This window comes from Sciurus vulgaris (assembly GCF_902686455.1).
Source record: "Sciurus vulgaris genome assembly, chromosome: 5".
In the NCBI taxonomy this organism is placed as follows: domain Eukaryota; kingdom Metazoa; phylum Chordata; class Mammalia; order Rodentia; family Sciuridae; genus Sciurus; species Sciurus vulgaris.
Genome location: NC_136465.1, coordinates 161060338 through 161077422, shown reverse-complemented (window position 1 = coordinate 161077422; position 17085 = coordinate 161060338). Strand labels below are relative to the sequence as shown.

Genomic DNA, 17085 nt, shown 5'->3' with positions numbered 1-17085 from the left:
ACCACAGATGTGAATTTTGTATTCATTCTTCTAATTAATTTATTTATATTTTTATGTGCCTATCTCAATAAATTACACACGATCTATACATCATATGAATAGTATTTGTATGTGTATGTGTGGTGTGTGTGTGTGTGTGTGTGTGTGTGTGTGTGTGTGTCTATGTCTAAAGTTTACATAATATCATTGTTGGCATATATTTGCCCTTTATATTTGCTGTTTTTTGAGATCTTATATCGATAAGTCCAGTTCCTCTTTTAAAGTGCTGTTATTTTAATATATGAATATGCCTTCTTTTGATTTACATTTTCTCAGACATTATTTCTTCAAACATTACTTTTCCTCATTCTTCCTCTGCTTTTCTATATTAGGAATAAAGTTGAAAATCAGCGATTTAACCTTCTTTCTCAAGATACTGGAGAGGACCCACCATTTGACCCAGTTAACCCACTCCTCAGTTTATACCCAAAGGACTTAAAATCAGCATACTACAGTAACGCAGCCACATGAATGTTTATAGCAGCTCAATTTACAATAGCTAGATTGTGGAACCAACCTAGATGCCCTTCAATAGATGAATGGATAAAGAAACTGTGGTATATATACACAATGGAATATTATTTGGTCATAAAGAAGAATAAAATTATGACATTTGCAGGTAAATGGATGAAGTTGGAGAATATCATGCTAAGTGAAATAAGCCAATCCCAGAAAACCAAAGGCTGAGACCAGAAATTCATGAAGTGGCAGGCAAATGTATAATAAAGAAAAAGGAACAAAACCTGAAGTTTTGAAAGGACTAGCAAACTTTTAGACAGACAGTTAAAAGAAGAAAGCATGAACTATGAAATTATGGGTAGAAACATTGGGCCTTACTGTGGACCTTACATACAGAAAGCAGTAAGGATATACTGTAAATAAGTTATATCTCTAAACTTGAAAGTTTACTTAAAGTCAATGAGTGTTTTGAAAAATAAAACTAAGATGCAACTTTTCAAAATGGACACTAGAGGAAAAAAGAATAGTCCCCTGTCTACTAAAGGAACATATAATTTAAAATCTTCTCGAGAAGAAAATTTCAGGTCCAGCTGACTTTACTGATCAATTCTTCCACATATGTAAAGAAGAAATAATAATGATTATATACATACTGTTTAAGAGAATGGGAAAAAAAAAAGAAAATTGCCCAAATAATTTTAAAAGACCATCATAATGATATCAAATTAGGAAATAAACATTAGGAGGGAGAAAGAAAAACGACAGTAAAATCTCCTTCATAAACTTGTAAACAAATACCATAAGCAAAATGTTAGCAAGTTGAATTTGGCGATTGAAGAAAAAATTAATACTTCATGACTAAATGGATATGTTTTCCAGGCCAGATAGGCTTGCTTCACAACTTTAACGATGATGCCCCCACCCAAATCAATGAATGAAATCTACAGCTTAATATCTATTCATGATAATAGCTCAGAAACCTAGGGATGTATGAAAATTTTAACTTGGAACAAAAATATAGCTAACATCACACTTCATGGTAACACATTGAACACTTTTACCCTCATATCAGGAGAAAGGGGGTCTAATATCACCATTTTTATTCAGCATTATATGGATAGTCTAGTGTAATTAGGCAAGAACAACAAAGTATGATGATTAGAAAGAAAATGTAAAATCATTATTTGTAGATGACATGATTGGGTCATCTCAAAAAAATCTAGGAAATCTCAAAAAAATCTAGAAACAATTGTAATTGATATTATACTTTAGATATTTTTGTGACACAAGGTTAACATACAAATCAATGATAATTTTATACACCAGCAACAGAAAAGAAAATAAAACTAGGGCTGGGACAATAACTCACTGGTAGACTGCGTGCTCAGCACATACAAAACTGGGTTCAATTTCTAGCACTGAAAACAAAAACAAAAATAAAACAAACAAACAAACAAAAAAAAAAACAATTCCCCAAAACAAACAACTTAAAAAAGAGCTATAAGAAAAACATCATTTGAATTGCACTAAAATTCATAAACTGCATGGGAATATATCTAACCCGAGTTAACTAAAACCTGTACACTAAAATCTACAAAAACTTGTGAGAAAAAATGTAGAAAGATGAATAAATGCAGGAATAGACCATATCCATTAATTAAAAAATGTTTTCCTCAAATTGCTCAAGGGGTTCAATTCAATTCCAGCCACTATCTTGATAAGATTTTTTTGGTAGAAATTGGAAATCTTATTGTAAAATGTATATGGAACCAATTTTGAAGAACAAAATTGAAACATCTGTAACTTAAAGACACGGATAAGAGAATGAGAAGTCAAGTCACTGATCGAGAAAGGATATTTTGTTTGCAACTTATATATCTAACAAAGAACTTATGTCTGTTCTATATCAGTGGCTTCTACAAATCACTAAGAAAAAGACAGATTCCTATTAAAATCATGGGTTGGGGTGACAATTCGCCAAAGAGGATATCCACGTTACTGTTACCGTAAGCATATGAAAAAGTTCACAGCATCATTAGTCACCATGAAATTTCAAATTAAAGCCATGGTGAGACACTACTACATACTGACCACATGGCTAAAACATTGTTTTTAAATACTCTGGTGACTTTTTAGTGAGTACATGGAATAACTGGAGCTCTTATACTGCTTGTCCAAATATAGAATGATACAACCCAACCTTGAAAAGTTTGAAAGTGTCTACTGAAGATTGACAAATGCATATCTTATGGTCTAGTGCCTCCAATCCTACATAGATTCCCAAGAGAAATATTTGACATGTTAATCAAAACACATGTTCACATCAGCATTATTTTAAAAAGCCCCAATCTGGAGATAACTCAAATATCTATTACCAGTAGATTGGATAGGTAAATGTGGTACATTTCTATTTTCAGAAGCCCAGAAGAAGTGCAAACTCACAGTAGTTCATCTATTGGTACATTGATGCCTGCACTTTCACAAGTGATTTTGCCCGTTTTTGACAGGCCTAACAAAGGACTGGACAGCTCTTGAAGTTTATCTATCTGGCACCTTAACCCTTATTAGTGCTCACAAGTACATTTCAAGGCATGGGAAAGGCTTGAGGGGGGATTGGTGGTGTGGGAGTCAGTGTGCTGGGGGGAGCAAGGGTGGCAAGTTGAAGCATATCTGAAAATGGGAATGCAAAAAATAAATCACATGACTAAAAGGAAAAATGGGCTAAACATTAAAGACAATCTGCTTGTTTCATAATTTTGCTTTGTGTGTAAATTATATATATATATATATATTTTTTTTTTTTTTTTTGAGGTACCAGGGATTGAACTCAGGGGCACTTGATCACTGAACTACATCCCCAGCCCTATTTTGTATTTTATTGATAGACAGGGTCTCATTGAGTTGCTCAGGGCCTCGTTAAATTGCCAAGGCTGACTTTGAATTCCCGATCCTCCTGCCTCAGCCTCCTGAGCGGCTGGGATTATAGGAGTGTGCTGCATATTTTAGGAATACTGTACAGCAAAATGAAAATGAAGTTCTACTACCAAGAGCAACAGGGAAGAATGTTATAAACATGATATTGAATGAAAGCATCTAGTTACAAGAGTATGTACTCTACAATTCTGTTCATGTGGATCAAAAAAGAAAACAAATATACAGCATTCAAAGTGATTACGGAGGGTGTTACGAATGGGAGCGGGGACAAAAAAAACTTTCTTTGATACTTGTAATAGTCTGTTGCTTAATCTAGCTCACAGGATGGCAAACTACCTCTATAAGGGGTCAGACAGTAAATATTGCCAGCTTTAATGTCTCAGATACAACTGCTCCACTCTGCTGTTAGAATGTAAAAACTATAGATAATGTGTAAATAAATAGGCATCATTGTGTTCCAATAAAGCTTTTATGAAAAGACATTGGCTGAATTTGGCCTGTGGGTGGTGTGCAGTGGTTAGCCAAGCTCTTATCTACTTAGATTTAGTTATGTTTGTGTGTAAACTTGTGAAAATTCATTGATCTGTACAGTTATGAATTACATATTTCTTTCTATATATGCAATTCAGTGACTTACAATATTAAAACAACAAAGTAAGAAAGTGATAAGAAAAATAAAACCAGCAGGAGCAGAAGTAAGCAGTTGGAATTCACCCATCTGCTTGTGAAGCTTCTCGTATTTGTTTTATGCTGCAAAGATACTGCAGTATTTGGATTACTACCAATTCTAGCCACATAAATGCCTCTTTTTGAGAACTTGATATACCAACATTATCATTCATTTCCTTCTTTATGGGAGAAGAGTCCATTAAGAGATCTCAAAGTGGTTAGTTCTTGTAATGAATTCCCTTTATTAAGTTTATTATTAATGACCCAATTGATTTCTTTTCCAAGTTATATAATTCTGCCATTTTATAATTGAAACTCTAAAAACATCAGTGAACACTTAGGACATAAGCAATCTAAGAAACAGTCAGTGCCAATACCACTACTCCTTTAATTTTCAGAGTTGCTAAGTAAGGATGGCTTCCTTTGGAAGAAATGTATCCTGCCCATTCCTAATACCACTTTCACTCCAGTGTTATAGAGCTTAAAATAAAAATAATAAGAAAAAAATGTGTACATGGTGTATCTGCTAAGAGATATGACTTAATATCTCTTTGTTTCAGTTTCCTCATCTCTAAAGTGGGAATGATAGAGTAACCCTTTGTGCAGATCAAGTGAGTTAGTGAATGGAAAGGCTCAGAATACTGCTCGGCTCATTGGTACATGTTAACTCTATCATTATTACTATTTTCCTATATTTCTTTATCTCCTGGAGGGGATATAATGACAAAGTTAACAAAGACATATTAAGTAATTTCCCAAGGCTTCACTGTTCATAAATTACAGGGTTGACATTTGAATGCAGGAAATCTGGTTCCAAAGCCCATACTCTTAGATACATGTTAAGAGAACTAGCTTGGTTTTCATTCTAGAGAGATCTGATTTGTAATTGTTAAGTGTAGCATAGGGTAAGCATTCCTTGCTCCGAACACTTTCCTCCTACCACAGAAATAACTGCCTCCCTATGTATCTCCTACTGATTCATGTCATAGCATTTATGATACTTCTTTGCAATTATTCTTTTCTCTTTCTATTGGGGTTTGTGTGTGTGTGTGTGCGTGTGTGTGTGTGTGTTTCCAGGGACTGAATCCAGGCCTTCATATATGCTATGCATGAGCTCTTACCATTGAGCTACATCCCCAGCCATTTTTTAAAGTTTTGAGACAGTCTCACTAAGGTGGCCTCAAACTTTTGACCTTCTTGTCTCAGCTTCCCAAGTAGCTGGGATTATCAGTGTGCACCACAATACCTGGCTGTAGTAACTCTTTCTATCTCTTGTTCTCCCTCACTAGCCGGCAACTGTGCCTTACTCCTTTCTGTATCTCTGGTGCCAAATACAGTGTCTTGTTGGCATTTAAGGAAACTTAACAAATGTCAGTTGAATGAGTGGTCAATCACTCAGTGAATGATAACTCCTTTTCTCTGGCGCACCAAATTTCCCAATTCATCTTGTGTTCTGGTGACTCAGTACAAAGAACAAGACAATGTGACAAAGAGTTTGACTAGTCTTTGGGCACTATCCCTATGGATTGACCTTCTTAAGATATTCTTCCCTCTGTATTTAGCTCGGGAGTCCCCACACAGTGATGGCATCCATGAAAATGGGTATGTTGCAACTGAATATTGCTAAAGATCTATGATTAAGAGGGTAAAACAATATCTCCATACTCATTTCCAAGTACTCATCGAAGAGTCCATAGGCATTCATAGGCTGAAGGTTGTAGTCCTTTTCCCATTGTGGGAAGTTTATTTTCCTTTCAGGCCCATGTTCTTGTCGTACTTTTCTTCTAGTCCACCAGTTCTGAATTAACCTGTACAAAAAAGATCAGTTTCTTACTTCAAAAAGTAACTGTTCATAAGACTTAAGTAATAAGAAAGAGGAGAGTTAGAATTTACCATGGTTTAAAAAAAAAAAAAAAAACTCATGCAAGTGAGCAGGATGAGTGGTGAACTTTCAAGCGTTCATGAAATCATCTTGTGCTTAGTGTTGCCTGGAGGGTTGGTTGGAGGACTGTGGGTATCTATAAACTGACTTCTCTGCAACACCCAGACAGGTGATAATAGGCCTAGGGGGCTTAATTTGGGACCCATGAGCAGTTTCTCATGTGGATGCTGACCTGAAGATTGTGACTTCAGGGACCTAGAAAATCTGCAAACCCACAAAATGCTTTCTCTCTTGGGATGCAGTCGCCTGCAATTTGACAACCAGTTTGGGTTGCTTGGTCTTAAGCTGGACAGGGGCTCTAACTTCCAGTAAAATGCATCTTACACTGGTGAGGTTACACATTAATCCTCAGCAGTATTCAGAAGTACATCTAATAATAAGGATAAGGAAATACATCAGAGGTAGGCAGATCTGTGTGCTGTAGGGTATAAGGAAGAGGAAATAGTGGAAGGGCTCCCAAGAGCCAAAACAAAAAACATGCAAAATAAAAGTAAGGAGTATCAAAGACAAACTCTGCCTACTTCACAATTTTGCTGTATGTCTGTCTTATTAGCCGTCAAAACAGAGTTCCTCCAATGCCTAGGACGTTTTCATTAATTTTGGTTTATACTGTAAAGTAGAATATCATACTCCTATTTTTGTTTGATGTTTTGTTTTATTTAAAATGTTTTAAAGAAACATCAAATACTTGGAATATGATTTCTAAAAATAAGTTTAAGAATAGAAAATTTCTGGCAGGGAGCTAAGGGAAGACTTTCTGAGGTGAACCAAATTCCAGGTAATCATTCTGGATGAGTGATCCTCCCTAAGTCCTGGAGATCTTGATATCTCTCCAGAGACTCCGAGTCAACATGGAAACCAAGAGGTATGGAGCTACAGCAGACATAGAAGTGTTGCTGATTTATGTTCTCTTAAAACCAAACTGAACAGAACTGAGCAAACACGGTAGAGCTGAAGGTTATCTTTGCAAACATAATCCAAGTTTTTGCTCAATGCCATTGACAGAAAAATATTATCACCTGGTGATTATGCCTTAAAAATACACCTGTTGCTTTTGTGAATTCCTGAACTTTTCTCCTTTCCTTAAGTTCCTTTTTCTGTAGTCTGAATTTAGGGTAGTTTTTAAAAAATTACCATTCTAATTAATCACGGGAATTGGGGTTTGGAGATCTTATTACTAAGTAAATAGCTATGGACTTAATGCTGGAACCTAAAGGGTCAAAGGCATCACTTCAAGCTTCTTGCAGGCAGGCAAATATTTAATATTCAGGGGACCACAGAGACTTCATAAAGAACATTCAATTTCATTCATGTGACTTGTGATAAATCTCCCCATAGAGCCAATGTGTGCCGTTTTCATGACTGCCTTTGAATATCTAAGTGTGACACTGGCTTGATTGCTGAGTCTGCATTGCTTATCTTACTTGCCACACCCAGAAACGCCAATAAGGAGCAATGCTGCCTGTCAATGATAGCCATCTGAGGTACTTACGGGTAGCCAAGTTCCATGAAATTATTCCAGGTCTGCTTTAGCACCATTATAATACCCATTTGCATACAGAGATCAATAAGGCATCCACTAGGGTGGCACTGCAAGGTAAGCAAACACAGAAATTCAAGAATCAATGGTGAGGAAGAAAGGGTGTCTGGTTCTAATCTACATAAAGTTTCCATAGGGCTATTTCATGTGAGTATGTAGGAAAAAAGGAAGGAGAGGAGAATACAGACCTCTTCTAGTCTCCACCTGTTTATCAGCCTCAAGTAGGCACCTGGGTGTCCTGTAAATCTTCAACACACAGAAAAACAAACCATTAGCATTCTGTAAGTCTAAGCTTTCAGTGAATATTATATTCAGTTTAGAACATCCTCCAAAGTAAATTATGGGTACAGTCAAGTATCAGGTTGAAGGAATTAGGAAACCCTCCAGAGCTGTCATAACTACAGCTTTTGGAATTCTTCAGGGGACATTTCTCTTCTGGCCTTTCCATCCAGCTGGTAGCAGCAGGGGCCAGTCCTTCCTGCTTGCTGTGACTTTTAACATTTTCTGCAGAATAGCAGGTGCTCTGGTTGGGGTAAGCGACAATTTTACTTGTGCATTTTACACATATTTGATGCTTTGGAATAATAGGCATGCTTTTAAAAATAAAATCAAGCTATTCAGAATTTCATGCTGTTGGAGTAGCTAAGGAGATGGTGGTGCATGCATCTCACCAAAACCCTACATCCGGCCCCTTTCTCTGTTTCCCCTCTCTTTTAAAATGCTTCCAGATGGGGTGGAATTCATGGGCATTACCACTAAACATGCAATCCCTCCCAAATCCTCAAAACTGCTGGATTTAAAATTATACAATATTCTCTGGTATTCATTTCTACCCCCTTTCCTGTTGGGATGTCCTTCCCTCTCCTATAAGCCAGGGATCTAGGATTTGCTGTAGGATGCCCTATGCCACCTGCTTTCATAGGTGTGAGTCCCCAAGGCCTGATGCAGGTGCAGATGTTGGTCAGATGTTTTTAATCCATCATTCACAGATGCAAGAAAACCATTTTCATTAGCAATAAAAGGTACATGGCCCTTCTGAGTGGAGACTATTGCTTGGGATGTGAGATGGTTTGCCATTTGGAAAGGGAAGGGAGGTCAATGTTTGCTTTTTATACTTTATATAGATCACCCTATAAGATGGGCTTCTCCATCACCCTTGGCCAGTGGCCTCTGAGTTTTCTGTTCTCACTTGGCCTGAAGAGGCGTGGAAGGGTCAGGTTCTTACCTTCCAAGGAAGAATGCGATGTAAAACGTGGAGCTGTTCAGATTGACAAACTGAAAAAGAAACATTTTCAGGGTGAAGCTGTTCTCCCATTCGGACTCTGTGCGAGGCTGTTCTGTGGAGAAAACAGAGGGCTGAATTGGACCCCTCTCAACTTCCTGCCTCCCTCTCTCCACACAGGAGATACCAGTTTGCCTACAGATGGCATGCAATGGAACAGACCATCCATGAGACCGATCCTCAAACTCATAGACCAAGCCCAATGAAAGTCTGGTGTGAAGTAGTGACTGATGTATCTGTAGGAACTGAGTATCCAGAGTGCTCTGCTCTCCAGGATGCCTGGAGAGTGTGGAGCAGGGACAGTAGAATGAATATGGACTCATTCCCAGAGCTGGCTCTCTGAAGAGGCTTTGCTTTTCCTCTTTGTTTCAGTCTGCAGGGTGGGGCCTGTGTGGGGTCAGGTGGTCTCCCAGCTCCTAATGATTCCTTGGCCTCCACTCCTACTTCCAGTGTTACACAGGCTACTGCAAGTCACAGAATTTGACTTGCATGTCTTCACCCTCATCCACAGTTTTCCACTCTCACAGACCTCTTTTTTTTTAGAGTTTTTCCTGTATGTATCACCATCTGTGGTCTTACAATTTTCTGATCTCATCTCAGTCAGGGGTCAGTTCTCATCTCATATTTCAACGTTCACAGAGCAAAGGTTTTTTGGACACTCTGATGTGAACCAAAATATAGATCTAGTAGCCCTTAAGGTCTAATCTCCAACTTAAAATCTCATGTCAGATGCCCTTAACCTTCCCTAGAAGCTCAATCCTCACCTCAAGGAAGGTCAAAGAAAATGTATTGAACGCAATATCATTTTCTCTGTTTCCATATCCCCTGAGCTTCTAATTGCTCATTTAACATTTCACCCCATCATTTCCTTTTCCATGAATTATAACTCAAAATGATTCCTGGGAGCAAATCTGAGAAAGAAAGGGAGAAAGAAAGAGAACCTGATTTAAAATGGTTTAAATGTCAATTTCAGAACAAGGCTGTACTGCTGTGGAGGGCAGAAAAGACAAATAATTCTTGAAGGGTTTTAGTTTCATTTCAGTTCTGCTGACCGAGTCCTAGTTACATGTGAAGGTTTTCTGGGTTGCAGCCAGTTGAGTTTCCAGGTGTTTCAACCATGGATGGATCAGGGTTGTATCTAAACTCACATCTTGCCCAGCCAGGATTGAGGTGCCACTGGACACAGCCTGCCAATGGGCAGTTACCTCTTCCATGGACATAAAGCTCTTTTTGTTTTTGAGCAAGGTATGATGGTGATGGAAGATGTCAATGATATCAAAGAAGATACAATAAAATGGCAAGCTATGTACGTGGCACATAGACTCAATAAATGACATCTGTTAGTATAATGACTATTATAAATAAAAATTATTTTGTGATCTTACCCCCTCTGGATAAACTACATAAAGAAATGGATTAAAACAATTACCTGTGGGAGCTTGTAATTTTCCCAAACTGCATAATGACCAAAACCTTGTTAATAAAATTGAGACAATTTCTATGTCTTGGAAATGTGGTAAATGCATAGCTTATAGCTGGCTCCCAAGTGCTTTTTGGGGTCAGAGAAATGTTCTTAGACGTGACTTGTCCAGATGAATGTTATTTCCAAAAATATCAGTGATTGATGCCTGCCTACCTTCCTGATTAAAAGGTTCTCCATCTTCAAAGCAAGTAACTTTGCTGTGATCTCATATACTGTGAAAATCTGATAATTTTGAGATGAACTTCTGCTAAATTGCCCAGCCTGGCCTCAAATTCATTGGTTCAAGCAATCCTCCTGCCTCAGCCTTCCAAACACTCATGCCTACAGGAATGCATAGCTGTGCCTGGATCACTGTATTTTTAATTAAACAAAAATTGTAGGTGATAGCAAATGAACACTTTTCTAAACGATGCTGAATACTTTATGCACATATACTTTGGTGATGCTATTTCATGTGTGTGTGAAGAGAAAACTTAGAGTCACATTAGCTCATGACATGTTTGCAATATGTTTCAAAGATCTAGATAGAAAAGAGCCTCCAATTATAGACATTTAAAATGTTCTACTGAGGGCACAGAACAAATTCTTGCATTCAATTCTAAGTTAAGGGTATATTTCCTTTCGGCAGAACTTGACAATAGACTCTGAAAACTTGTTTTCTAGACTACATCACTGTGAAATGAAGCGTTCCACTTACCTAAATTTGTCAGAAGCAGTGCAACCTTTTCATAGAGCTGTAAAATAAATTTTATACATTTAACAAATAAACTGTAGATGTTCTAAAAATCTATAATTATAAAGGAAACAGATTATCAAGTTGTGAGTGAAAATAATTTTACTAGCCAATCATTACTCAAATAACGAAAGCATTAGGAACAATGGTACTTTTCCTGGGCAAGTCTGAAATGTGCAAGGTTCTGTTTCACAAAATTTTAAAAATCTTACTTCTTATTTTGGGATGAAGTCCTGTGGCAAAGAGACTAGCTGCCACTCACTCCCAGCTTCCTAGGCTTGGCAGTCATCCCATTCCAAAGTCTCAGCATAATGAATGTAAACTCTATGACCGCTTTTGATGGTAAGATTCCATAACTTGGTTGTTTATGGAATATTGTAAGGTCTAGATTGCAGCATTCAGACATGCTGAAGTGACATTCCCAGAGCTTAGGGTACTCTGCTTTTCCATTTGTACACTGGATACATCCTGAACTCAACCAGCCATCTGATAAATAGATGGTCTTAAGAGGGAATTGAGGGTGTGTGTGGGTGTGTGTGTGTGTGTGTGTGTGTGTGTGTATGTACATACAGAGGTGCAGAGGGTACAGATTAGGCAGTTAAGGGCAAATCTGGTTGTAGGAGATTCCCCAGAGAGGGTATGAATTAAAAGGGAGAGCAAGTGTTCTCTCTAAAGAGAAATATGATAAATGAAAAATAAAAGGAAAACTAGTCTAATGGATTCAAATGACGTGAAAATTAAAACCATATTTAGATTAAAGTAGCTAAAGCATACTGGTTAAAATTCCCCAGACTGGCATTACACCTTTACCACCCAGCAAGCTGGAGGACTTGGACATGTTACTACACCTCTTCAAACCACTGTTCCCTTTACATTTAAGTGGGATGGAAGCTGAACTCACTTTCAGGTTCTTCTTAATTTCTAAATTCTCATATTTGAGATTTCTGTTAACTACAGAAGCAGGCAAAACACTTGGGGTTTTTGGCTCCAACTTTCAGCAAGGACCATTTGTTACATTACAGTATATGGTTTTCTGTATTATGATATAACTTAATATGGCAATAAAATCAAATTTTGTATAGAAACCTCAGACTCTCAGATCCCAATGTTAAAAGAGATTGGTATAATTTTCAGCAAGAAGCTCTGTGGTATGTATCAGTCATACTCACTGGATCATAAAAATAAAATTTCTATAAATGACAAATTAGAACAGATGTTTTAACCAAACATTTTAGTATCTCAAGGGCATTGTACTATTTAAAATTACTTAATTACATAATTATCAACACATTAGATTTGACTGGTGAGGCAACTTTTTAAAAAATATAAATTTCAATCCCTAGTTTATCCCTTTTCTTTTTCTCATTGACATATCCATGTCAAAGGGGCTCAATTTGCACATTTGTCTCAAAGGTCTCGATAGTTGGTAATATGCCATTGTAACTTGAGTATGAACATTGGAAAATAGACATGGAGAAAAAGAATAACACAAGTCGAAAATTAAGGTAAAGTGTACAGGGACATAGTAGGGATCCGTGGCATTGGCCAACGCCTTATACATATGTTGAAGATACAAACTGAAGGACGGTGAACTTGGGGCAGGATATAGCAGGACATACACAAAGAGGTTCACAGCCAATAAGGAATCTTCAGATAAGTAGTTTATGGAAAAGCCTGATTTCTCTCTAAGCAGGTGAGATAGAAACCATGGATGGTTGATTCTGATAAGAACCACAGAAAAATCTTAGTTTTCAAACTTGATACAATCAATGCTTTCATTTTCCTCTTGTTAAATGAAATTCCCTTTATCATTATATAATAACCTTTGGGTTCTCTTTATTGCTTTCAGTTTAAAGTCTATTTTATAAAATATAAATATAGCTACTCTTACTTTTAGATTCCACTTGCATGGGATATCTTATTTCATCACTGCACTTTCAGTCTATGAGCTTCCTCAGAGATGAAATGAGGTTCACATAAGCAACATATGGTTGACTCTTGTTCTTTTTATCCCTTCGGTGACTCTATGCATTTTGATTGGAAAATTTAATCCATTTACATTTAAGGTAAATGCGAAGTATGGTCTTACTTCAGTCACTTTGCCCTCAGCAACTTAGTAAGACTCTGTCTCAAAAAAAAAAAAGAAAAAAAAGAAAGAAAGAAAAAGAAAAAAGAAAAGAAAAAGGCCTAGGAGTCAATCTGTAGTAACAACACCACCACCACCACTTTGATTGTTATAGCAATAATGAATGAAAAGCTTTCTGAAGTTAAGGATATGTCAAAAGTAAGCGATGACCACTTCTCATTTGCTCTTGTCAACCTGAGCAGTGTATGTGAACTTGTTCTAATCTAAGCCACATTTTTTGGTTTCATTTCCTTTTTTTTTTTTTTTTTTTTTTTTTTTTTTTGCAACAAGACATTGTGGTTTTTCACTGTCTACAGGCTAATGAAAATTTCATTCATATTGGTATGACTGAATGAAAAAGGATAGTAAGAACTTCTAGTTTCCTCCTGGGATACAGCCCATGTTGGTCTATTTGTTTGGCAACCACTATGTTGAGACATTCTTTGGTCATTAGTGAAGCAGAATGAATTGAAACAGTATGATAAGAAGCAAGAAACTCCATCCCAGTCACTCTATCATTGAAATATTTATTTTTCATGATATAAAATAAAGTGCAAATCAGTAAATATTCCTTAACCAGTAGTTAAGAGGCATAACATTTTTGTAAAATTATATGAATTTTAAGAATATAGAAAACTTTTGTATAATAATATGAATTTTATTTTTAAAGCACATACTACAAATGTAAATACAAATAATCAGATCCCAAAAAAAGGTGTCTCAAGACAGATTTGCTTTTTCAGATAGGATTGGAAAAATTCAATAAGAAGTCAGAAACAGTATGTGTTTTAAAATTGTTATAGTATTTAGAAATTAGAGTCACTAATGAATATAAATAAAGCATCAGTCTAATCTCAAGGTTTTTATAATAAGTTAATGGAAAAGTATTAATTAACATCTAAATGTTGGTTTTTTTTTTTTTTTATTTTGAAAGACCATATTGATCCAAATTCTAAGTAGCTAAAAATAATTTAGATAGCTATAAAAATTCATATTACTGGGTCATTAAAATATCTTAAATTGAGTTATTTCAGAAGCCAATGGAGATTTTTAATTCTGGTAAGTTCAAAGCCACATTATAGTCATTAGTATACCATCCATTATGCCGATATTTGCTTTCTAAGGATTTGATTTTTTTTTATATTCTGATGAAAACTTATCCAAACTTTATTATGCATATGGTTCCTTTCAAAATGGAATTTGTGAAGGGCATATGATAGGAGAGTAAATATGTGTGCTGGAATGGAGATGTCAGAGAGAGCCAAAGTGGGTCAGACAAGTGGCTCCTGCACAAACTGGTACTGGCTGGTGCTGCTTTTCGAGTTCTGATACATACTTTCTCTTTTCTTTCTTCCCCTTGCTATAGCTTGCCATTTTCTGCTATCAGCAGTATTCTTGACTTAGTAGTCTTATGTCATTCTAGTTTGACGTTGGCTAGGAAATCAGAACACTAAAGGTGTTCAATGTACCTACAATCGATGAAAATATACCCTAGGGGGAATCCAAAGAATAATGTTTGAGCTTCAGTGTGTGGACTCGACATCATCTTTGCCACTCTGAAACTTTGTTAGGTAAAATATACCAAATGCCTGGTAGCCTAGCTTTCAGCAACTAGTAGGTAGTTGCTTTGTGATGTCAGAAACTAAATACTTCACTCACTCCTTATGATTCATTCTTCATATTATTTCCTTTTTTCTTGGTTGTGTCTCCTGAAGTAGAGATTGCTGGGTCAGTGGTTTCTCACTCACTAACGGAGGTACTATTCTGACTACACTGACATATGCTCAATATGCTTGGGTGGCAAGGTATGTATTGACCCACTGTGTGTGCACAGAAATTTATTTCTTAAAAAGATGTATAAATTAAACTTATGATGATGATGATGATGATGGTGATGGAGAGTGAATCTGAGGTTTTATGCTTGTTAAGCATGTACTTACAACTGAGCTACAATCCCAGCTCAAAATTAAATTTTAATAAGACATTGGAGGAGAGAGATGATAAAAGACCAATAAGTATTATTTCATTTCATCCTACCTGAGCCCAGAACCTTTCAGTGCTCTGGCTGTTTGGTTAATTTCACTCTGAGTCACTCTCCTTCCTATTAGGTAACACGGAGACTGAGTTGGTACGTGGGGCGGGGGGGGGGGGGGGGGGGGGGGGGGGGGGGGAGGCAGGTTAAGAGTGCCAGGGCTGCCAATATCCACTTTCAATCTCCACTTGACCAAGCAGTCACACAATCATCATGTCAAAATGATCAGCAATTGTTTCTGTTTTCTTTTTTAAAACAACTTCTGATTTGAAGTTTTATTTTCTGAAATAAACAAGTTCCTATGCATTTCAATACTACTAGTAATGAGTTACCTGTATTTTATTAGTTCAGTGATTACTATTCACCCAGGACTCATTATAAAATTCTTTATTATTGGATGTGTAGAATTCTCTTAGGAATCACTCAGGGTTTATTGCTTATGGAATTCAGGAGTGTTTAAAGAGCTAGACAAGACAATATCCATAGGTAAAATTGTGTTGATAATAGTATTAAATCACTTGGCCTTTATAAAGTGATTGGGTGGCAAGATATGTATTGACCCACTGTGTGTGCACAGAAATTTATTTCTTAAAAAGATGTATAAATTAAACTTATGATGATGATGATGATGATGATGATGATGGAGATTGAATCTGAGGTTTTATGCTTGTTAAGCATGTACTTACAACTGAGCTACAATCCCAGCTCAAAATTAAATTAAAATAGGGAGCATTTCAGCACTATGGTTCTGATTTAAGATGCAATATAAATGAGTATGAGGGGAAGTATAATTAATTGAACATCTACTCCACATCTAATATGGTGCTGAGCACATACGTCATCTCATTTATTTCCTACTACAAACCTCCAAGGACAGTATTTTTATGTGTAGTTGGCCTCAAAGTCTGAGAATGTCAGCTATTACCTTTTATTCTGCAGACTAAAACAACAGCAATTTTCTGAATGCCTACCATTATGGTATGGTTCTTTAGTGTCCTCTGAAAAGCTTGTGTTAGGCAATGCAGGAAAGTTCAGAGGTGAAATGATCAGGTTATAAAAGATAAAACCTTAATGGTAGATTAATCCATTGGATGGACTAATACTTTGAAAGGACTATGGGTAATAACTGAAGGCAGGTGGGGTGTGACTGGAAGAAGATCACTGGGGGTGTGGCCTAAACTATATCTGTTGGTGGCTTCCTCCTCTCTCTCTCTCTCTCTCTCTCTCTCTCTCTCTCCCTCTCTCTTTCTCTCGCCTTTCTCTCTCTCTCGCTCTTCTACCTGGCTGCCATGAGCTTGGAAGCTTTCCTTCACCATGCCCTTCTGCCATGATGGTCTCCCTCCCCACAGGCTCAGAGCAATGGAGTCAGTCAACCATGGACTGAAGCTTCTGAAACCATAATCTCCAAATAAATGTTTTTTTTTCTATGTTGCTCTTATCAGAAAAGCTGAATAACACACACTTGTCAGACCCTGTTCCAAGTACTATGGAATACCAACAGTAAAAGTCAAAACAACACAGAGAAATGATTCCGCCCTTATAGACCTACATTCCAATGGAGAAGACAGACAACAAACAGAATAAGGAAAATACATATAGTGCATAGTGAAAACTGCTATAGAGAAAAACAAAGAGGCAAGGAAATAGGAAACTGTCAGACGGCAGGAGTGAGTTGCAAGTTTAAGTAGTGCAATGAGGGAGGTCTTTATTAAAGAAGTAATATTTGAACACAGATCTGAAGGAAGTGAGGGAGTAAGTTATGCAAACCCTGGGGAAGGGGGTGTTCCAGGCAGAGAATAGTAAGGAAGAAGTCCTGGGGTGACAGTGTACCTGGCTAGAGCAGGTGA

General features: G+C 36.9%; 1 protein-coding gene across 7 annotated transcripts in view; it reads right to left on the bottom strand.

Annotated features, from left to right (window-relative positions):
• The window catches only part of ANO4 (anoctamin 4), a 377561-nt gene that overhangs the window by 20981 nt on the left and 339495 nt on the right, over positions 1 to 17085 (bottom strand). For all 7 annotated transcript variants that reach the window (XM_079141368.1, XM_079141366.1, XM_079141367.1 and 4 more), the window contains 5 exons: positions 11046 to 11082; positions 8809 to 8920; positions 7772 to 7829; positions 7536 to 7633; positions 5767 to 5909 (listed from right to left, as the gene is read on the bottom strand). In XM_079141368.1, coding sequence (XP_078997494.1) covers positions 5767 to 5909; positions 7536 to 7633; positions 7772 to 7829; positions 8809 to 8920; positions 11046 to 11082 — 448 coding nt within the window. The remainder of the gene's footprint in view (positions 1 to 5766; positions 5910 to 7535; positions 7634 to 7771; positions 7830 to 8808; positions 8921 to 11045; positions 11083 to 17085) is intronic.